The 24,519-nt window shown below is 38.2% G+C and overlaps 1 protein-coding gene across 3 annotated transcripts in view; it reads left to right on the top strand.

The window, feature by feature from the left end:
- The window catches only part of LOC134755637 (solute carrier family 12 member 4), a 566,314-nt gene that overhangs the window by 6,000 nt on the left and 535,795 nt on the right, over positions 1 to 24,519 (top strand). For all 3 annotated transcript variants that reach the window (XM_063692153.1, XM_063692147.1, XM_063692151.1), the window contains exon 2: positions 17,779 to 18,449. In XM_063692153.1, the coding sequence (XP_063548223.1) occupies positions 18,332 to 18,449 (118 nt within the window). In that variant the 5' untranslated portion in view covers positions 17,779 to 18,331. The remainder of the gene's footprint in view (positions 1 to 17,778; positions 18,450 to 24,519) is intronic.

Here is a 24,519-nt window from a genome sequence, read left to right as displayed (position 1 = left end):
ACGCCATCTATACGACAGTAGGCCAAAGCTAGTAGCGCCCTCTGAACGAGAATCAAATTTTCTTGATTTTCGAGGCACGTTTTTTCCTTAGACTGTATCCATCTATTACGGAGTTATATCTATCTTTGCTACTGGGAATAAGTTTTCCCAGTAGTTACCACTGGTAAAAGGTGGGATTTTTGTTTCCCAGTGGTTACCACCAACATTTGGATAATCAAAACAAATAAAAACAGTTTAAATAGTATCAGTATAAATATAGAGTGATTTACTAAATAATTATAAGTCGATTAGTATTTCAGTAAACTGCCTTAAAAGTGATCAAAAATATTAAAACAGTTCAACCGGTATCAGTGCAAAAACTAAAATATATGTGGGAATTATTTTTCCCAGTATTTACCAGTGGTAACAAGTGGGAATAATTCCACTTACCCTACCTATATCGGTAAATTACCCTACTGAACATACTACACATTTCTCTTTTTTAAAATACTATCCATGTAAAATCAAGCTCCACAGAGATATGAAGCGAGCAGGTATCGCGTTGCAAATTTCACGCTGCTCTCGTTAGTGATAACCTCATTTTTAGGGTTCCGTACCCAAAGGGTAAAAACGGGACCCTATTACTAAGACTCCGCTGTCCGTCTGTCCGTCTGTCACCAGGCTGTATCTCATGAACCGTGACAGCTAGACAGTTGAAATTTTCACAGATGATGTATTTCTGTTGCCGCTATAACAACAAATACTAAAAAGTACGGAGCCCTCGGTGCGCGAGTACGACTCGCACTTGGCCGGTTTTTTAGTTTACACTATTGTTATTTGCTCTGCCTGTGGTCAACTGTGCAACGGGATAATGTTTGTCTTATTGGTCGTAGTAATATTTTCAAGGGTTAATTATGCCCATGAATCTATGGAATGTTGATCAATAAGAAGCAGACTAAAAAGTATTTAAGTCCGCGTTGCAGATCCCTGATTTAACATAATAGAAACCCTTGCAATTAACAAACTTTATGAAAACGTCAATCGGACCGAACGTTTGAACGTTAAAAAAAGCAGTTCGCCTGCACCCGGCTTGCAGTTGCAAATGCAATCGGAGCGATGAAATTTGATTCTTGATGAAGAATTTGTTTGGTTGCTTCGGAAGCTTTAATTACAAATCATACTTTCAAGTGGCATACGTCATTTTCGAGTTGAAGGAATTTCGATTCTATTTTAATTAATCAAATTCCAAATTTCAATGACGTTAATTGTCCTCAAGGCGGTACAAGGTTTTTTAATAATACTCAATAAAGGACTTGACTCCGGGCTTAAAAGATTCGCAAGTTTTTTTAGCGCAATCTCGTTCTTCAAATGTGTCTATATCTACAAAAGACTTGATTTTCTATGTGAAAACGCTCTAAGAGCCAACAACCAACCACCAACGCTACTCTTAAGGGGTCCACTGACTATCAGTCCGCTGGACGATATCGGCCTGTCAGTTAGAACAAAAATTTGACAGTTCCGAACAACTGACAGACCGATATCGTCCGGCGGACTGATAGTCAGTGGGCCCCTTTAGAGCGTTTTCACATTGTCCGATCCCATATCGGATGTCGGAAGGAAGTAAGATATATGTGTTTCTCTGTATTTATTTATGCATTTAATAAATCATTATTACAAAAAAACTGGCCAAGTGCGAGTCGGACTCGCGCACGAAGGGTTCCGTACCATTACGGAAAAAAACAGCAAAAAAATCACGTTTATTGTATGGGAGCCCTATTTAAATATTTATATTATTCTGTTTTTAGTATTTGTTGTTATAGCGGCAACAGAAATACACCATCAAAATTTCAACTGTCTAGCTATCACGGTTCATGAGATACAGCCTGGTGACAGACAGACAGACAGACGGACAGCGGAGTCTTAGTAATAGGGTCCCGTTTTTACCCTTTGGGTACGGAACCCTAAAAACGATAAATAACGCAAAAAAGGCGGACTAAATGCCATTGGCACTCTCCTGCAGCAGTTTTTGTCATAGGCGCCTTCCGACATCCGATATCGGAAAGGCGCTTCCGATAAATTCAGCCATGTCGGAGCCCCCCGTCAGCTGTCGGACCGGTATTATGTGTTTGTGTGTTTATGTGTAGGCATAATGCTTATTGTAGTGTGCGTGACCGCCAGGGGTCGGAAACCGGTATTTGCTCCATACAAAAATACCGGTATTATTACGTTCTTTTTCGTTCTTTTGTTTATAATTTAATTTTTAATGGGACGTTTTAATAATGCAAAATTGTTTCCTAAATACATGATTCAGTCCTACGTAATGAGCATAAAAAAAAATCAAAATATTGGGCTATTTAGGGGTTTTTAAAAAATACCGGTTCCGAGCCCTGGTGACCGCTAAAGACGGCGCCCGGGCGCGCCCCCGCGGCCTGACTACGCGGACATAGGATCCTACATCCGATATCGGATCGGAGAATGTGAAAACGCTCTTATTCATGTAATCCATCTTCATTACCTTTAATTAAACAGGCTAAACATTTTGGTACGTCAAATACGAAATGAAACATTGAGATAACCCAATCCTACCTGACGAAAACCGTTTCAACTTGTAAGTGCTCCAGTAATTTTCAGGACCCTTGGGTCCTCTGCCGGTAGTGCCGATTCTAATCTCACGGACGTCTTTAACTTCATTTCCCATTGTACAGTCGCCATCAGATATATCGCGGCCAAGGTGCTCATAAATATCTGAACACGCCTCTATTGTCAGGGCGTTATAGTGCGTGTTCAGATATTGTGACCACCTCGGCCGCTCCGATATATCAGATGGCGACTGTACCAATCTGTGTGAGAGATCTTCAATATATCAAAATAAGATTAAAACGCATTGAACTATTATTACTAACTTATAGAACCGGTACTTAGAACCATTATTTTGCGCAATTAGGTGTTTTGACAACAAACTATAGAAGCGGAGCGTGAGTCTCGCGACCTAAACGCCTAAGGCCCTGGTCTGCAACAAACGCCGTAGGTCGCGTCCGGCGTGACGCTGTACGCGACGTACGAATGCTTACTATGGAAATGCACTATAGTGGTCTCTCACACGCCACACGCCGTGCGCCGCGTCTGGCATTCGTACGGCGCGGCGGCGGCGGCGTAGGGCGCGTCCGGCGTGACGCTGTACGCGACGTACGAATGCTTACTATGGAAATACACTATAGTGGTCTCTCTCACACGCCACACGCCGTGCGCCGCGTCTGGCATTAGTACGGCGCGGCGGCGGCGGCGTAGGGCGTGTCCGGCGTGACGCTGTACGCGACGTACGAATGCTTACAATGGAAATGCACTATAGTGGTCTCTCTCACACGCCACACGCCGTGCGCCCTGCGCCGCGTCTGGCATTCGTACGTCGCGTACAGCGTCACGCCGGACGCGACCTACGGCGTTTGTTGCAGACCAGGGCCTTAGCGCCATGAATTTTTACGGCGCTTACGTTTTGGTCGCGTGGTACAGGTTGCGATTGCGACAATTTCATTGATTGGTATGGCATCTCTATAGTTAATATCTCAATGGCAAAACCGTAACAAGTTGTTATATTTGAATCGGGCGCTCTTGATTTGATCATGAATCATGATATCTGTTATTTACTCGTGTTCTGATCTTTGATGGAAATTGGGTCGTATTTATGTTTAATATTAACTTTGTGATTAAAAAGGGTTAGATTAGATGGATATGATTTGTTTATGTTTAATTTCACGTTTATTTATTATTTTCTTCTATTTCTTTACACTGGTTTTCACGACGGGTTATTTAGATAAATCAAAGTGAATAAGTATACAGTTCCTATCGTACAGTTTTCCATTTTTTAGCGTTCCGTGCCCAAAGGGTAAAACGGGACCCTATTACTAAGAATCCGCTGTCCGTCTGTCCGTCTGTCTGTCTGTCACCAGGCTGTATTTCATCAACCGTGATAGCTAGACAGTTGAAATTTTCACAGATGATGTATTTCGGTTGCCGCTATAACAACAAATACTATAAAGTACGGAACGATGGCCCATAACAAAAAATTGTCTTATACGTGAATAATCTGTATAAAATTTCCTACAGAATAAATATACAGGGTGGTACGTATCTTCAGTTTTCGATGAAAAACTTACTTTATATACTATACAACTAAGATAAAAAGGATTTTACTATGAGCTTTACGTGGCTTTTCACTAAAAAGGTTTACGATAAGTACTCACTAATACCTCTATTCAGCTGAAATGAGGGCTATCGTTTTTTTGCTCACCAGTTGGCGCCTCTGTTGATGGTGGTCCAAAAGACTAAAGAACAGCTGTCAGTCATTGAAGAGACACGTGACATTTGACATTTCGAACTATGGAAAAGACCACCATCTACACTAGCGCCCCTAGCGCTTCATACGCGTTACCCCTCATTGCGTCCACTCAGTCTAACCGGTCTAACTTTAAAACCACGTCTCGGTACGTTGATTTCAGTACCAAGACTTTGGCTAGCGGAGTTCAAATTTTGGACCCGGGTATGTCCTTAAACTACGTCCAAAAGAGAGGTATGGGCACTGTGAATGACATCTCGCTTTGTGTGGTAGGGCACAGGACAGCGGATGTCATTCCAGATCTAGAGCAGAGCCCAACTGGGGAGTTACCTCCACCTTACAGAAAACCGCAGCCAAATAACACTAGACCCTACTAATAGTGTTGTGTTCCTGCCGGTGAGTAAGGTTGCCAGAGCTCGAGGGAGAGGAGTGTTAGGGTCGGCAACGCGCATGTTCTGGAGTTGCAGGCGTACATAGGCTATGGAGACTGCTTAACATCAGGCGGGCCGTATGCTTGTTTGCCACCGACGTAGTATAAAAAAAAAGGCCACTCAAGTTTCGCTAACTTAACTGAACGTAGCTCACACGACTGTTTTTAGTTGTGTTGCTTACTGTACAAGAACGTTAACCCAAGTTTTGCCAGTAGGAGTGAATGTAGCTCTAACGACAGTTTAGCTACTGTGTTGTCTACTGTGCAACTATGGTCAACCGAAGTTTCGCCGACTGAAACAAATGTCTGGCTATAAAGACACGTTATGGCTGTGTCGCCCGCTGTACAGTCGCCATCAGATATATCGAAGCGGCCACGGCGCTCACAAATATCTGAACACGCCTCTATTGTCAAGGCGTTAGAGTGCGTGTTCAGATATTGTGAACACCACGGCCGCTCCGATATATCTGATGGCGACTGTACGGCAGCGAACTTTGTAAGTCCTTGCACAAACTCCGTTATTAAATCGCCGCTTACAGTTTAATTGATTCTGAGTGTACGTGTAACTATAAAATGTATATTTTTGTATATTTTCGAAATGTATATTTTGCATTTAAGAGTCGGCAAGCAAGGAGGGCCGACCCCAACTAGAGAGAAGAAGAAGAAGAGTCGGCAAGCTCGGCCGTATTGCACCTTCCCATACAAACGTAGTTCCGCTCTCATTTTAAAACTACGTATTGGATTGTAATGAAACTTTGCACATACAATGACTTGAGGTATATCTAGGTCTGTAATTAGTTTATATAGCTTCAGTTTATAAAACAAACGAAATAGAGCAAAAACAAGTTTTGTGTGAAAAAAATAAATTCGCTGTATTATTTTAACTGTGGTATCGGAAGCTACGTAAACTAATTACAGACATAGATATACCTTTTTCTTCTTCCTCGCGTTATCCCGGCATTTTGCCACGGCTCATGGGAGCCTGGGGTCCGCTTGACAACTAATCCCAATAAGAATTGACGTAGGCACTAGTTTTTACGAAAGCGACTGCCATCTGACCTTCCAACCCAGAGGGGGAACTAGGCATAGATAGATATACCTTATCCTATTGTAAGTTCAAAGTTTCAGAGCAATCTAGCTACTCGTTTTAAAACGAGAGCGGAACTACGTTTGTATGGAGAACCGAGCTTGCCGGGGACCCTTAATACACTTTCTTTCACATGGTATCTTTGAAATTAGTGGTCAAAGTTGTGTTTTATCCTCTACACTAGAATGTAAAGTAATTTGATTGAAATTTGAGTTGTTTCTTATTTCAGCTGGTGCAAATGGACTTTTGATAAAATTGCGTTGTGAAAAATGTTGTGTGAAACACACCGAAGCAAAATTCCTTCACTTTTAGTTCCTTGAAACCCTTACAACGCTCACATTTTTTTTCTGGATTCATTCGCATGCTCGGGACTAGGACGAAGGGCAAACAACAACTTTCATCCCTTTTTAAACAAATGACTATTTCTAACTAAAAGGAGCTTTCTAAAAGGAGCAAAAAACCAAGCAGAGCTTTTAGATTAGTATCCAAAGTGTTTAAAGTGGAATGTATCGAGTATAAGAGTCAAGTGGTTTTCAATGATGCTTGTCGAATACTGCAGAGGTCGGCAGAAATTGTCGAATTGAAATGTAACCTCGTAAGGCCCAATGTGCATTACAATGTACACTCTGTTTCAATATACTTTGAACCTTAGAGTAACTAAATTAAGTAGTATTTCTTTTGTTTGATTGTTTTCTAAAACAAACGAAAGTCACCCTAATCTATACAACAAGGTTCAAATTATAAATAGGGAAACTTTGTATGGTGGGCCTTATACGAAGTTAAAACAATCTCGCAATGAAAGTTTGAGACAATCAAAGTGTGGCGTGTAGCATTAAATAATGTAGGCATTAGGTGGGCGTTTTCTAATATAAATATTGAAAACCTGATTCTTTCAAATCTGGACATTCTTGGGCTCATTCTACTCAGAATCGACAGCATTCTTCATCGTGCCATTAAAAAAAGATGTCCCAAAATGTCCATTCCATTACGTCACGTTTTAGTGTGAATTTTTACACTTGTGAATGTACAATTTTCATACAAATTTTTGGGACATTTTTTTATCATCAGGATTGAATATGCTAGTGATTCTGAGTTGAAAAAACCTAAAAACACCAGGATCTGTAAGAATCAGGTTTTCAATATTTATTTTAGAAAACGCCCAGGTATCAAAAAATTAAAATTCGAAATTCGTTTATTTTTTAACAAGGTTTATCCTGGGTGTCGAATCCTCCTTTTAAGTTTGACACTTGTGTTAGGAGGTATTCGCTCTTTCATACAAAGGTGAGAAAAAAATTAAAAAATAGGTTTGACAATATTATAAGTATTATAACTAAAACTAAACATTACAAGAATTGATAGTACTAATGTTTTTTTTTCCTGTCGGTGTAGGTGCATTAACCGTTCACGGTTGTAATTAGGTATAATCATATCATATCATCTCACACCCACACATTCCATCCACCTTTTCCTCGGTTTTCCTCTCATTTCGTGGCCAGCGCGTCATGCATTCAGACCAGGGCTCGGAACCGGTATTTTTTAAAAACCCCGAAATAGCCCAATATTTTGATTTTTTTTATGCTCATTACATAGGACTGAATCATGTATTTAGAAAACAATTTTGCATTATTAAAACGTCCCATTAAAAATGAAATTATAAATAAAAGAACGAAAAAGAACGTAATAATACCGGTATTTTTGTATGGAGCAAATACCGGTTTCCGACCCCTGATTCAGACAAGTTTACGCTTTCACACGATAGGCGTAGCGTTGAAAGGGTATTAAAAACACATAAGGGGAAAAATAAAACAAATACATAATGTAAAATTGAAAGTTAGTCTTGCAATATTTTTTGCGGCGCGGGCAATTTTGGATAGCCAATATTTGATAAATTACTTACTATCTTAATGAAATGGGGGAATCAACTTTTTCTTGTCACTCGTTGCTATGGTTACGTTCTCCTGGCTCACTGAAAACCCCGATTTTATGGTAATTAAAATAACCAAACATGCATTTTTGTGGTAGATTAGGCCTTCCACTGAGCTACCACTAATAAGCATGGTTTGTGGATCGTTATACAACATTCCGTCTAACAAACTGTGCTAATATTGTCCCCTGGCTGACGGGACACAATAACAACAAGAAATAGTTCATTCACCCAAATAACAACAATATATGGCAACTACAACTACTCATATTTTGACTAAACTTGTAAGCCTGGCATTTCGCAAGGGTTTACCCGGCTTGAGTCAGCTTATTTGTCATGTCTAAAACTATACGCGAATGTGTACCTTACGCCACAGACAATAAGGTCCAAAATGAGTACACTATCAATCTTATATCAACAAGTCTTGGCAAGAAATCTGCCCCGGCTGTCGTCTGGGATTCCCCTTTTCATTCATAATAAACTTATGGACCGCGAGCCAGGCGCAAATTTCGTCAGTCATCGCCTCCCGGGCGAAAATTCGTATAGCGGTTAACAGCTATGCATGATGAACCTTCGTGAACGTCAGCTGCCGCTCCGTTGGTGGGTTGAGGAATGGCAGCCACCGAAAGGCGTAACACGGTCTTTCCACCGCGATACAACCGGCTGACGATATGTTTTATTAACAATAGCATCTAAACTACCATCTGACAAAGTATCAAACGGGAGGCGATGACGCCGATGACTGAAAATAATTTTCTTTTTTACATGTTCATGTGACCAGCTGACGGTCTTTCCACAGCGATACAATCGGCTGACGATTTTGTTTATTCACAATAGCATCTAAACTATCATTTGACAAAGTATCAAGCGGGAGGCGATGACAATTTTTTTATAGACTTTATTTGCTGCTATTCCTCAACCCACCAACGGAGCGGCAGCTCACGTTCACGAGGGTTCATCATACCATAGAGTAACTTATACTAGAGCGGTACTGTCATAGTAAATTTTGTAACCCCAGTAAATTCACTGCCATCTGTCGACACACTTTAAAACTAAAAATAAAGATTTATAAAAATACGATAGAATGTATTTAAATATAGATAAATGATTTTTTTTATTTGCATTAATTATTTTTATGATTTTGACCCATGTTCTTTCACTGATATGCGTTAAAATTGTTAAATAACAGACGAAACCGTCAACGCCATCTATACGACAGTAGGCCAAAGCTAGAAGCGCCCTCTGAACGAGAATCAAATTTTCTTGATTTTCGAGGCACATTTTTTCCTTAGACTGTATCCATCTATTACGGAGTTATATCTATCTTTGATCATACATAGCTGTTAACCACCATACTTGTTTTCGCCCGGGAGGCTATTGGTCATGGAAATCTGTTCCTGGCCCGCGGTCTATTACCCCTTAGCTATATTCGACCAGTATGTCTTACAAATACAAAATTATTTTATTTGTCCAACATAGGTTATAACTAGGGTACGTGTTACAAACTGAAATAGATAATTATCAATATTATCATACACTTGAAAAAGTGACCACGTTCACCGGTGGCCGAGGCGGGAATTGAACCCGCGTCTTCGGCTAACGTGGTACCACTAGACCACCCGGCCACACACAGCCAGGGCCACGGCCAGGGTGGGCCAGGGTGTTACAGTTCAGTCAGTTTTTAGGGTTCCGTACCCAAAGGGTAAAAACGGGACCCTATTACTAAGACTCCGCTGTCCGTCTGTCTGTCACCAGGCTGTATCTCATGAATCGTGATAGCTGGACAGTTGAAATTTTCACAGATGATGTATTTCTGTTGCCGCTATTACAACAAATACTAACCCAAACACCCTCGGTGCGCGAGTCCGACTCGCACTTGGCCGGTTTTTTGACTAAAATGTGTACATAGTGATGTGGCTTACAGCGTACACATTTTGAGAGCATGCATGTCAAAATATAATAAGTATTTACATATAATTATTATTATTTACAAATTAACCTTTCGAGCGATCGTGGTCACCGGGAAATTGAGGAAATATGTGCCATTCTCAACCAAAAGGCTACTTATTGTCGCTTGACAGTAAGGCGCTATTTCCATATAGCTTCAATTAGAAATCAACCTTATCAACAAGCGACAATGTGGTACCTTTTGGTTGAAAACGTCACATATAAAGTCAATTTCTTCAAATGCATTAGCCTGCAAAATTACCTACTGCAGTAAGCCAATTATACACTGCGGCCGCACAGTCCTATGCAGAAATATTTCATGTAACAAATAATAAACAGCTAAAGGGTCATTCACACGATACGATTTTCTCACCTAGAAAAAGACCCGTTTTTACCCTTTGGGTACGGAACTCAATGAGCAACGTTTTTACACCTTTTCGTTCACATTTACTTATATTATACACGGTTCTTTATAAAAACGAAACCAATAATATGGTCCAGTGATAATTGTAATTATTTTGGATTAAACCCCGAACCATCAAGACCTTAAATTATTATATTTTAATCGCACTTAAACTATCGTGAGACATATTTCAAAATATGTATCAGTACGGTTTTTACTCACTATTATTTTTAGTCGCTTTTGGCGACATGTTTCGGATTCTTTGGGAATCCATCCTCAGGCACGAGTGTCCGCGGCGGTTGTACGTCGTGCACTGTCCGCGCCGCCCACGTGCTGCGCGAGCGACGAGGCGGGCGGCGCGGGCAGTGCAAGACTTGAATAACGCTAAATACTTTCCTCCCCGTAGAATTAAGATCACTCAAACTTATTTCTCTACCTAAAGTTTGTATAAAGGCCAAATACCAAATGTTAAAAACTTTAGATGGATTGGAAATTGATTATGATGGATGAGGAAAAAATGTTTTGTTTTACATATTATAGAAGTTGTTGATAAAATTGTTGTAAATTTATAATTACGAAAGTTTGTCAATGTTTCGCTTGATTTCTTTTTCGGCGCGAGTAGGGTAGACCGAGGCGAACCGGACCACAGGGTGAATTGGATCAGACTGAAAATCTGTTGATATTTCAAATATTTCTTATGACAGGCATCGCAGGCTAAGAGAGACGTACGGTGTCATTTTAATGTGGTCATATCAATGCAATATTTCGAATATCATCGGATTTCCCATGTTGATCCGATTCGCCTCGGTCTACCCTTGGCATATACCATTTCTGCAGTCATCGCAACCTATATATCACATATTTGTCGTTAAACGGAAAAGGTAAGGTAAAGGTGAGCGGAAAATTCAAAAGTGGTTTCACATTCAGTGGTAATTAATAAGGTTTAAGCCTCTCATGTAGACATCAAGACATTATGTCCATAATTGTGACATTTTCAACCAAAAGGTACCACATTGTCGCTTGTCAATAAGGTTGATTTCAAACTGAAACTATATGAAAAAAGCGCGTTATTGACAACCGACAATAAGTACCCTTTTGATGGGAATAGCACAATTAAGGCCTGTAAAGCCTAAAATACGTATCTGGGGGCATGTTTTATACAATCTGCTTTTTCTTTTTACTGATTCCCCATACAAACTTCAACCCTGTTTACCCCCCTAATGCCCTTTTCCACCCCCTTTTCACTCTTACGGGGTGATTTTGGGGTTAAAAACTATTATATATCCTTCTCCATAACAAAATCTATCGAAATACCAAATTTCAACTAAATCGGTTCAGCCCCGTTAGACCGGGGCTATGTTAATGACATACATACATACATACATATAATCACGCCTATTTCCCGGAGGGGTAGGCAGAGACCACGGATTTCCACTTGCTACGATCCTGACATACCTCTTTCGCTTCCTTATGTTAATGACTATGTCCTAATACTATGACCACAGATTTAATATATACGCTAGATGACGCAAATACCACGATTTGTATTGAAACCAAGCGTGCCGACTTTTTCATACAAATTTTACGCATAATATAATTTTAAAATAACTTAGCTATAGGAAATATGTTCTTGCCTTTGGGTGCTCGCAATTTTTGGGCTGTTGCAGTTAATTATCATACAACGAACCATTTATTAAGTTTTCACGGACGTCCGGCCCCAACAACCGGCGGCGTGGACTGTAAAGAGCGACAGTCAACCTCGACGCTTGGTCGGGGTTCGGACACGCGAAGTAGATGCATTAGCGTCTTCTATGGTATATTTATTTTTGTGACTATGACTATTTAAATTGGTATGGTTTTACATTAAAATCAAATCAAGCCCACATTTGTAAAACAAACGCTTCTCAATACCATCATACCCATGATGGAATTTCTATATAAATCGAGTCCAACGGACACCGACGCGATCCGGTATGCGCACGCGCAATCGACTGGCAATTGATACGTATTGGTGGCCGCTCGCTATTGGACACGTATCGGCAATTGATCGTGGTAATAGAACAATTAGGGCGATGTCGCCTAAGTGTTCTGGTTGTGCAAATCACTTGTCAATTTTCGAGGGGAGGAAAACTGCGCTGGCGCAGCGACAAAGTGTGAGAGCGCCGCTATGAACGCTTTTTTTTTCAAATATTTTACGTTTATGGTGGCATTTGTCGCCAGCGGCAATTTGGGACCAAGAAAAAAGCGTACTCCCTTCTTAAAGGCCGGCATCGCATTTACAACCTCTCTGGTGTGTAGGTAGGTCTTTTACAACCATTTAGTTAAAAAATTCGCTTGGACCATATATAAGACAATATACACAGTGGCTATAAAATAAGTGAATACCCGTTGCCAGGGAGGTTTTGGGATTATACTGAGCAACTTTTACTATGGGACCAACCCCGAAATCGCGAAAAAAAATTTGGCTGTTTCATACATTTTGGCTGGTCCACTTTCTACGGGAGGGTAAAAAAACTTTCGCGATTTCGTGGTTTGTCAGTGAAAAGTTGCTCAGTATAATCCCAAAACCTCCCTATCAACGGGAATGCACTCATTTTTTAGCATTCTGTATAAGATCAATTTATAAAGTCCAAATGTCACTCTACCTATACATGCGTGTATAAATAGTATTCATGTATTAGTAGTAGTGTATAATAGCATACTTTACTATGCTTTGGGTGCATGAGCTAATAACAAAGTATATTTAGTCACATAGCCATAAAATTTTACAGTAAAACCTACCGCCATTAGAAACTAGACTTTATCTTAAAGTGCACAAAGCTTGTTTATTCATTTAAGTTCCTGATTGAATCCTTGAGTTTTGCTGATGCTACTATTTGTCGGAAGTTACGCTTGGGTTTATTACGTTACGCTATGGTGAATTGAATATTCTGAAACAGCGTAGATAGAAAGCTGGATTTTTATTGGTATTAATCATACCATATCATACACTGTCAGTTACATACTTAACAATAATTAATCATACCTTAACTAACATAGCGGTTTCACTCACGTGTTTTTAGTCACTCGCGACACATCCGCGCATCGCGTAACATGTCGCGCGAGTGACTAAAAACACGTGAGTGAAACCGCTATGTTAGTTAAGTTAATATGTCTCACGATAGTTTAAATTCGAATAATTAATCATTTTAAATTAAATGCACACAAACTAATAAATTAATAATGTCAACAATTATATAATTGAACAAATTCAAGTCAAAGCCTTCGGATTCCCCATATTCAATATTAAAATTGACGACCGGTCTGGCCTAGTGGGTACCTAGTGAGGTAGTGATCCTGCCTGTGAAGCCGATGGTCCTGGGTTCGAATCCCGGTAAGGGCATTTATTTGTGTGACGAACACAAATATTTGTCCCTGAGTCATGGGTGTTTTCTATGTTTATAAGTATGAATTTATCTATATAAGTATGTATTTTGTCGCCTAGCACCTATAGTACATTGCTTAGTTTGGGGCTAAGGGATAAGCGGGAAGTTGGAGCTTAAACACGACCCAATAGTGTCTTGACAAGCTCACGTCGGGCCTAATACGACCTTCGGCCGTGTGAGATGTTCCATAATAATAAAATAAAACTTTTTAATACAGTTGCTCAAAAAGTGGTACTTTTTGTGGCTGCGTAGCGTGTGAGAAGCTCAATTTCTCGAACTAGTGCTTTTTACTTTTTAGTTCCAAACTATACTTTCGAAACGCAGTTAAAATTGAATTTAGCGCGGAGCAGGTACCAGGGCCTCATGAGTTACTCGGAGGTGTCGTTGACCAACCCGCGCCGGGCCCGCGGCGGCCGCGGCCGGGGCGCGCACGAGTATGAAGGTATCGCGGGCTGCGGCAGCTCGCGTATCGCGGGCTGTATAGGTACTTTTGGTTTTGGTTTGGTTTGGTGGTATGATTCTACTAATGATATATTAATTTATTATTTTTTCGCAATTGTATTAAAAAACGTCGTTTACAACACGTGTGAAATGTCTTTTTACCACTCGTACCGAGTCTTGCCACTCGCTTTCAGCTCGTGGCAAGATACCTCGGTACTAGTGGTAAAAAAACATTCTTTTCACACTAGTTGTAAAATGTACTATTTCGGCAAGTAGTACAGTCGAGTTTATAATTTTAAGAATTCGACTGTACCTAGCCTTAAGGCCCTTCATTAAATTTATCCTCATTAGTATGAAGCGTATGATATGAATAATAATGACAATGAGTGTTATTCAAGTAGCTCAGCAGATCGGAAATTCATACTGAAATAATATTACTACCACCGAAATTATTCAGAGAATACGCCTTTCTTGAACATCGTGTCTAGTTTCAAAGTTCTCAAAAGTGAACTTTATGCCGTACGAATTACGATTGATTTCACTTTGTCACTGGATTGGAATATGTTTTGCAATACAAATAGCGACCGAGGCGGAATCTGAGACTCGGCAATAGGAAGGAGCTCGAAAATCATGTACAGCCAGCTGCAGAGAAAAGGTACCCCACGTTCATACAAATTTACAGAAATTTGTAGTCAGCAGAAGACCTCGCTATGCGGGCGAGATGTTTGAAATCATCTTTATACGGTAGGAGTAGAACCATTTTTGGGGTTCCGTACCTCAAAAGGAAAAAAACGGAACCCTTATAGGATCACTCGTGCGTCTGTCTGTCTGTCACAGCCTGTTTTCTCCGAAATTACTTTACCAATTAAGTTGAAATTTGGTATACATATGTAAGTTTGTGACCCAAAGACGGTCATGTAACGTAAATAAGAGAATTTTAAACAAGGGGGCCACTTTTGGGGGGTAAATAAGAAAATTAGAAAATAAAGTTTTTCAAACTATATCGTGTTACATATCAAATGAAAGAGATCATTATACGAATCTCAAATATATATTTTTTATAATTTTTGGATAAACAATTTAGAAGTTATTCAAGAAAATAGGCAAAAAATGACCATTGCCCCCCTTTATCTCCGAAACTACTGAGTCTAAAATTTCGAAAATAATACACAAAATAGATCTTTACCTAAGATTACAGGAAAACCTATTAGAAATGTGCAGTCAAGCGTGAGTCGGACTTAATTAGTTTTTGATCCGAGTCGCACGTTACCGCTAGGCAGGCCTCCTTCACTCGCTCAAAGCCACGCGCTATATGCCTACCGCTCGGCGTATCGTCGACGATATAATCGACAGAGGGCCGCCGAACGCCCGCCTGAGCGCTCGCACCGCACGTTTCCCGCGCTTACGCTTCGAAATGCCGAAACCACGTAATTATTGTGCAGTAGATGGGTGTAAAAGTCAAAAAACAAAAGAAAATTTGTCGTTTTTTAGGGTTCCTTACCCAAAGGGTAAAAACGGCACCCTATTACCAAAGATATAACTCCGTAATAAATGGATACAGTCTAAGGAAAAAACGTGCCTCGAAAATCAAGAAAATTTGATTCTCGTTCAGAGGGCGCTACTAGTTTTGGCCTATAGTCGTATAGATGGCGTTTACGGTTTCGTTTGTTATTTAACAATTTTAATGCATATCAGTGAAAGAACATGGGTCAAAATCATAAAAATAATTAATGCAAATAAAAAAATCATTTATCTATATTTAAATACATTCTATCATATTTTTATAAATCTTCATTTTTAGTTTTAAAGTGTGTCGACAGATGGCAGTGAATTTACTGGGGTTACAAAATTTACTATGACAGTACCGCTCTAGTATAAGTTACTCTATGCTATTTTCGAAATCATTTATGGCGTTTTTAGGGTTTCGTACCCAAAGGGTAAAAACGGGACCCTATTACTAAGACTGCGCTGTTCGTCTGTCCGTCTGGCTGTCTGTCACCAGGCTGTATCTCATGAACCGTGATAGCTAGACAGTTGAAATTTTCACAGATGATGTATTTCTGTTGCCGCTATAATAACAAATACTAAAAAGTACGGAACCCTCGGTGGGCGAGTCCGACTCGCACTTGGCCGGTTTTTTCATTTCCGAGAGACGAAGAAAGGTGAGTAGTATTTTAAATCTATCTTTATGAATTTTGACACTATTTATTTCTTTGAACATAAGTAGATAAATCGTAAATTAAGGAGTTTTTTGAGTCAGGTATTATAAGTGTTGTTTTTAAATATTTGATTGACTAATATAAAATATGGTTGATTCGCAACATTCGTTTTATTACAATAATAACATAAGTAACAGTACAACCCTAGCGCATTCTTACGAGGACGCGTTGGCACGTGGCTCGCACGGCGAGCAAGGCAGTCTCGACTCTTTGTGCGCCATACTTATGGTACTTTTCTTCTCGTCCTGAGCAGCAGGTATTATTATTAAGATTTTGTAGGCTATTATAGAGTAGGTATTTTCGCTTTTGTATGGGAATGATGTATCTGTTACGTAGTAACTATTTATTAATCTGTGCGCTAGGCCACCAGCGCTTTCAATCCTGGTTCTCATCTCAATGAATTGCAATATTCATAACGGTATTTGCTTTTTTCTGCCCCATACTGAACACTCCCTACAAATATCTGTACCACGAACACACCCCTGTGTGTCTTCTAAAAAATATTGGGCAAATAAAGACGACGAATCGCAATGTTTGCTGTACTAACAAAAATAACTGACGATTTGTGACCTTTATGTCTTCGTGATACGGTTCAAAAAACGTCAGTTAACTGTGTCCACAAAGGTCTAAAAGCAACACTCTTTACCGAACTTAGGTGGACTCTAATACCTTTGAAATAGGGCTTACAATTAGTCAGCTCATTGTGTTGACTATGGTACACGTGCGGGCATAATTAAGGGAACACAGTCACACAATTGTTATATTTACTCTTTTATGTCCACAAACGTTTTGCGTTTGGTTAGGTATTAGGCTAGATTTGATTATACTGAAACGTATTTTTAAGCATATTTGTTAGGAAAATTGTATCACCGTCAAAATTACCAATAAATAAGGAACGAATAAATGTAGGGATCCCCACATACGGTTGACCCCAACATTTATTAATCCTGCAATAACCTGTTACACTAAGCAGCACTAAGGAAGTTTTGTTTGTATTTTTAATGTATTTACTAACACATAGCTATAACGATGGTACTAACAATATTGTATGGAATTTTGAACGTTCCGAAATAAAGATATTTTATTAAGCATTAAGAATATCTGACACGATCTTATTAGTAGAGCCATAAGAGCGTTTCACATATTTTTGCCTTCAAAGATTATATACCTACTAGCTTTTGCCCACGACTTCTTCTGCGTTAAAATTAGAAATTTGGGTGCCTTAATTTTAAAACAAATCTGCTTTTAAATCCATCCTTTTTTCACCCACAAATTGGTCCACTCTATAAATTTCCACCCCATTTTTACACCCTTAAGTTATGATTTCGGGGATAAAAATTATTCTATATCCTTCCCCACAGCTCATTTTGTAAATCAGGTCCGTAAAGTTTTATGAATGTGTTTACATTCATGCGATTATTTCGTAAATATAACTTCATACGAAAAAAACTTTTTTGTTTGTATAACAATAATATTTCTTTTAGAATAGACTCTTATCCTTCGGCACTGACATTTCGTACTGCATCAATGTTGCTAGTGTTGCTACTAATATAAATTTGACATGTTTATTTACCATTATTTCTATTCCAGGAAAATGGATGACTGAGGCGCAGTCCGACTGTCGACCAGGCAGTGAAGTGTTTACATATCCAGTGTACATATCGTAAACATTATATAGAGTGTTCAAGTCATAGGTATAGGTTAGCCGATGTACATATCGCAAGTGCACATATCGGAACTCAAATTACACTTTGTGTACGTTTCGTAACTAGTGTTCATATCGTAATAAGTGTACATATCGTAACTGGGCAATCAGTATTTTTAATCGTAAGCTAGCGTGTTTTAATCGTAATAAGTGTAAGTAAAGTAACTGATGAAACCAGTGTGTGTATAACATAACCAGTGCGTAAATCGTGATCAGTGACTTCGAGTCGCTAGAAAATTCTCGTCTCGTAACCAAAATAGTAGCATATCCAGTGTACCGTGACAGGTGTGTCTAACGTAACTCGTAACCCAGTGTGTGTAACGCGTAGTCAGTGTACCTACCTATTGGGGTAGGTGTATCTAAAGTTACTTGTAACCCAGTGTGTGTGTAACGTAACCAGTGTCGTAACTAGTGTAGTGTAAGTGTAGTGTAGTGAAGATGTCGGAGCGGTTCAAGGTGACAAAGTCGGAGGAGCCGGCGAAGACGTACAAGAACTACGGGGCTACGTCGGCGGAGAGCGATGTGGAGCTTAAGGGGAAGCTGCTTCCTGATTCAGGTGAGAATAGTCTTAAATGTAAATCCGCGTACACATGCTAAGCCACATGTTTGGATGGTAATTTTTAGGACCAACACTAATATTGCAAAAAACTGTCTGTTCCATGGAAAATCGACATCCCCCAAATGCTTAAAAAAATCAATGTGTGATAGTTGAAAAAAACTCAGTTATCTATTTATGCCCATTGACGCAATAGTCAACAACACACTTGACATGCATTTACTATTCGGCCGCTCTACGACGCGTAAAAAAACACTCGTGAAAAATCTCTCGCAATATTTCAGGGTGTGAAATCCTTTAACATAAACTAACTGTGTCTGGGCAATAACATTCTTTATTTTATACTTGTCTCTTGTGTATTTGAGCTCTTGACTGACAGATTAGATTAGAAGTGTTTCATGTATATAAGAATCGCTTTGAGCTCATGTCGGTTATACGGAATGTTTATATCTCAGTTATATTACATGCTTTCTGAATAGCAGAAGCTATTATTTTCCTTTTTTACCGGATTGGTAAAGGAGGGTTAAGTTTTTGGAGCATTTATATGTAAGAGAAACATAGTTTCTTTTGCTCGGGGCAAGAAAAACAGTATGTTTCCCTACAAGTGTTTCTTTTACCTCCATGTTTCTCTTACCCCATCTAACCGTATGTTTATACGTATATCTAATCCATTGGCCCGACTTACAACCTTCACCATTTGATGGATTACAATATTTTACAAAGTGTGAGGTGTCATTAGTTGTTCGTCTCAGTTGTGGAGGGGTATATTAAAAATGCTTGCGAAGCTAACCCTAAGTCGGATTCTATTATTTCCTTAAGTTTTTATTATCTTTATAATTTGCGATATGTAAAAAAATCTTATGAATAAAATACTATTTTCACCACACCAGCTGGTCCCAATTTCACCACGGTGACAGGTGCGACAATTGTAAAACATCAATGTTGCTGACGTCACAGGCATCCATGGGCTACGGTTACCGCTTACCATCGGGCGGGCTGTATTCCTGTTTGCCACCATCATTGTAACATTTAAAAAAACTTAATTATATCGGCAAAAAACAGGTACGTTTATGACGATGATGATGACAACTGTCACAAGACTTATAAGAATTTTCGGTATTTCTTGACAGGAAATGAGTTCTGTGTCGGAATTTTGCGACAATTGTCGTGTTTCTTGTGACAATTGTCATTAGCATAGCAAAATAAGTACTTATTTATTGGCGTTATAATGGAGTTTTATTTATTTATTAAAATGTTGGTGGCAAACAAGCACACAGCTCGTTCGATGGTAAGCGGTTACCGTAGCCTATGGAGGCATGTGACGTCAGTAATAGTGATTTCGACAATTGTCGCACCTGTCACCGTGGTGAAATTGGGGCCTGGTAAAGGCTCTCTTGATTGTTCAAAAACTGATGAGAATGTTACATTTTATCCACATGTGGGGCAAAGTAATTAAAGGAAAATTTTGAGTTTTTTCCTTATGTTGGTTGGCTTAGGTTGTTTCCCAATTTTGTGAATGAATTGTATTAAATCTGTAACTTATATACCTATAGTGGAAGAGCGGAGTATTTACAATACTTAAAAAGAGATACTAGCCCAATTACCGAAACATTGTATGCTACCAAATAAATAATTTTAATTTTTTAATTTAATAATATTATTTAATTTATTATTTTTTAAGATTTTCTTTATAAATAAAATTATTAATATTTATTAAGACATATACATTTAAAAAAAAAAAAAAAAAAAAAAAAAAACAAAAAAAAAAAAAATTTAATAATATACTTTCGACATGTAAAATACTATGTTTTATGAATAAAAGCTTGAATCTTGTGGAGTTGGCTCGGCTATGCGCGCCGACTCCGCCCGTTCGGTGCAAGCATTTCTGGCCTATGCTTTTGCATATTATGACGCATATAAAGTATACACCACTCCATTAATACACGTAACTACACCAGTTTACACGCTGAAATAGAACGCAGTGCACTAAAAATGAGAGCCTGTACACACTAAAGTTAAGGCTTTTCAGAACGCTATGAAAAGGTCACGCAGGGACTTTTTTATGCACTGACCTGTAAAACTATTAGTGGAGTTTGCATGTCGGGCGTGAAATTTTAACTGCACTGCATTGTACTATGTGGGTACGTACAGTCGCCATCAGATATATCGGAGCGGCCGAGGTGTTCACAATATCTGAACATGCACTTTAACGCCTTGACAATAGAGGCGTGTTCAGATATTTGTGAGCACCTCGGCCGCTCCGATATATCTGATGGCGACTGTACTACGTAGATTAAGTTTTTGAAGGCACTCGACAAAATTTTTTTAGACTAAACAATAATCGAAACTCAACTCAAGTCTTTAAAATTAAGCAATAAAATTTAAGACACGTTTTGGCCGTACACGTTACTCTAAGAAGATCCTCGAAAATTGGATCGAAACATGTCGAGCGTTTATTCGACTTAATAATACGTGAGTAACCCGTTTAAGAAGAATATTAATATGTTTCAGTCTCAAGGGAATTTTATAGTTAAAATACTTAAAATCTTCGACTGTCTGCATTCAGACTCTTCTTTCCATTCTTTCTCCACCTCCATTTCTTTTTTCTCTAAGTATAAGTAACTCTAAGTATAAGTCGAGTATAAGTATAAGTATAAGTATAAGTATAAGTATAAGTATAAGTATAAGTATAAGTATAAGTATAAGTATAAGTATAAGTATAAGTATAAGTATAAGTATAAGTATAAGTATAAGTATAAGTATAAGTATAAGTATAAGTATAAGTATAAGTATAAGTATAAGTATAAGTATAAGTATAAGTATAAGTATAAGTATAAGTATAAGTATAAGTATAAGTATAAGTATAAGTATAAGTAACTAAATCTAAGTATAAGCAAAAGTTAAATGCAGATCAATGCTGCATACAATATTACACCCGCATTTTGTTCTTTTTGAATCGTAAAGTAGCTTTCTGAACAATTCTCAGTGCTTTCTCGTAAATGTATTCGAGTCTACGGGATTCCGTTGAGACACGTACGGAATTTAATACTTATTGGTACTTAAGAAAACGGGTAGTACAAAGCTTGAAATAGTATTAGCGTATGAAACAAAGTATTTGCCACCCTGTAGGGCTAAGATGGTCGGCTCTTTACTATTGTCACCATGACAAACAAACGTTCACCACTTTTTATCAAATATGTAAGTGCGAAAGTGCCGCATGGCATGACAGGTGATAAAAATGCGACCATGATACCGCTGCTGGAATACATATAGAGCTATTTATAGGTAACTTTCGGTCAGAATCTAAATGTAATTATAGAGATAGGTAATATTATATAATAGCAAAGAGGATATAATAGGATAGAGCGGTACTGTCATATTAAATTTTGTAACCACAGTAAATTCACTGCCATCTATCGACACACGACATACGATAAAATGTATTTAAATATGGATAAATGTTTTTTTTTATTTGCATTAATTATTTTTATGATTCTGACCCATGTTCTTTCACTGATATGCGTTAAAATTGTTGAATAACGGCACGTTTTTTCCTTAGAATGTATCCATCTATTACGGAGTTATATCTATCTTTGATAATAGCCTGATCCGCTATTTTTGATGCTGAGTTAGATTAGAATCAAAATAAGAAAAGCCAAAGTTTTTAGAAAATGACAATTGACATGAAAGTTCTGTCAATAGCGCTGGGAACGCCATTAATGTAGTACCTAATTAAAATCTTCGTTCCCCGCGTCCGGTTTTCACGGGTGTGTAGGTCAGTTTGTTGTCACTTTAATTTACACAGAAATGTTCTACACAATTATTGAGGTTATAATTAGTAATATTAATTTACGCCGCAAAAGCCTTATGATCTTAAAAAAGAAAACGGGCTTAAAAATCGGCCAAGTGCGAGTCGGAGTCGCGCACGAAAGGTTCCGTACCGTTACGCAAAAAACGGCAAAAAATCATCCAAATTATTCGCTTGTTTTTGCCACAGGCCACCGTTTAAATCATAAATCATTTATTTGCTTAACAATAATTTATTTATGAAATAAAACTATGAAAACGGATTATATCGCGTATATTGAATTTATAATACATCCCGACGTAACTATCATCATGACCATCATGAGTAACTATCGCGGTAACCGAAGACAATATTAATAATTTATTTAATTTATTTTTTTATTTATTTAAACCCGATTTAAGTGATCAGTTCATCAGCGTCACAGAACATAAATTTTATTGACCGCAGTGGATAGACAGCAAGATTGAATGTTCCAGTATTCACAGAAACTTAATTGCTATATTGGAAATCGAACCGAACGAAGTGAGGTCATGAGCCAGCACTTTCAATTCCACACTACTCTTATTGTATTCATCGTAGTTAATGTCGTAAGCGCCATCGACAATAAGGTTCCTTTTTATAGAAAATACCACATTTCATTTGGCATAAGTAAATGCCTAAATACCTATTAATTTAATTTGGTCAGTGACCTAATGGATATCACTAAAATTGTCTAAACTAACGTAAAAGTCACATGAGAGAAAGCACCTATAATATTATCCAATACTCTCATTACGTATTTGACTATTAACCAGTATTAGCTGAACTCTAGACCCGTAATAAATATATGCGCTATGACATCATTCTTAAGCCGGTTGTTAGAACCGATGCGCTTAGAAATGAAACGTATTTATGTTTTGGGTCAGACAGGTTATCGGTAGTCATGTCGCTGGCTCAATATTACAGGGTTCTATGTTTCACTTTTATTGAACTGAAATTTGAACTTTATCATAGTGACATTAAGTCGAATTTCAACTATCTTGAAAATGTAACATAGAACCCTGTAATATTGGGGCAGCGATGTGATAGCACGCTTTGCCGATTTGCGTAATTATTCGCTTGTTTTTAAAACATTTCCACACAACACATAACTTTAAAAACAAAGAGCTTTTCAAATTCAAATCTTATTCCATTCATCGTTGAGTTTAAAATGGGAGCGTGGTTTTAGGTGTTTTGTTGCTTTGTTTGTGTGATAATGAAGTTTAGTACTGTTTGTATGAAAAGAAACAGGGTTAGTCATACGATTTAGTGCAAAATACTGTATAATTTATTCATACGTTATTAAATGAGTGATAGGAAATTATTTTATCCAACTGTATGCATTCATGCAAAAAATTACATGAAAATTTGAAAACGCTAATTATGCATTAAGATACTGATACATTATAATGATTGGGTCTTCTATGTTCAAGGTGAGAAAGTTATACCGAAGAGAATAGATAGGATAGAGGGTTACTGTCATAGTAAATTTTGTAGTCACAGTAAATTTACTGCCATCTATCGACACACGATTAAAACTAAAAATGAGAATGTATAAAAAATATCAAAAAAATTATATATATAGGTAAATGATTTTTTTTAAATAGAATAGAACACGCACTCACGCCGTGGCAATAGAGGCGTGCTCAGATATTTGCGAGCACCTTGGCCGCTCCGATATATCTGACGGCGAATGTACAAACTAACCCAACAAAGATCACAGCATAACTCGCTTCTATAAATTTTAAAGTAACATATCACAAAAGGTTTCGCTGTAATACAATTCAGATATCTCAGAGCGGAGTGTTTTCCCGCATACGAGTAACAATGCCTTGGTAGAGCGCCTCTCCTACATCTGCCCACAAAGGGAGAACACTAGAGTAAAAATACTGGACAGAGTTAGAACTAATATTTTAACAATGCTTCATACGCAACCCTAATGCTGGAACAACATACCTCCGCCTATACGTAACTCTAAGACACTATTCACATTTAAACTCCAATTTAAAAAATATCTTTTTAGCCTGCAATTGCCGTGCTCGTTGCGTCCCATCACAGATTAATAAATAGTTACTACGTGTCCCATGGATTTCTCAAGTCGTCGGACTTAGTTTTTTTTACCAGAGTTATACATAAAGTTATTATTTTATCTACCTCTTATAATGTCTATAATACTAATAATATCTACCTACCCTTACCATCATAACATTTTACCCTACATGAATCTATAACCTATCTGTATCT

This window comes from Cydia strobilella, chromosome 3 (assembly GCF_947568885.1).
Source record: "Cydia strobilella chromosome 3, ilCydStro3.1, whole genome shotgun sequence".
NCBI classification, from domain to species: domain Eukaryota; kingdom Metazoa; phylum Arthropoda; class Insecta; order Lepidoptera; family Tortricidae; genus Cydia; species Cydia strobilella.
The sequence above is the reverse complement of the archived record's forward strand: the minus strand, read 5'-3'. Positions and strand labels throughout refer to the sequence as shown.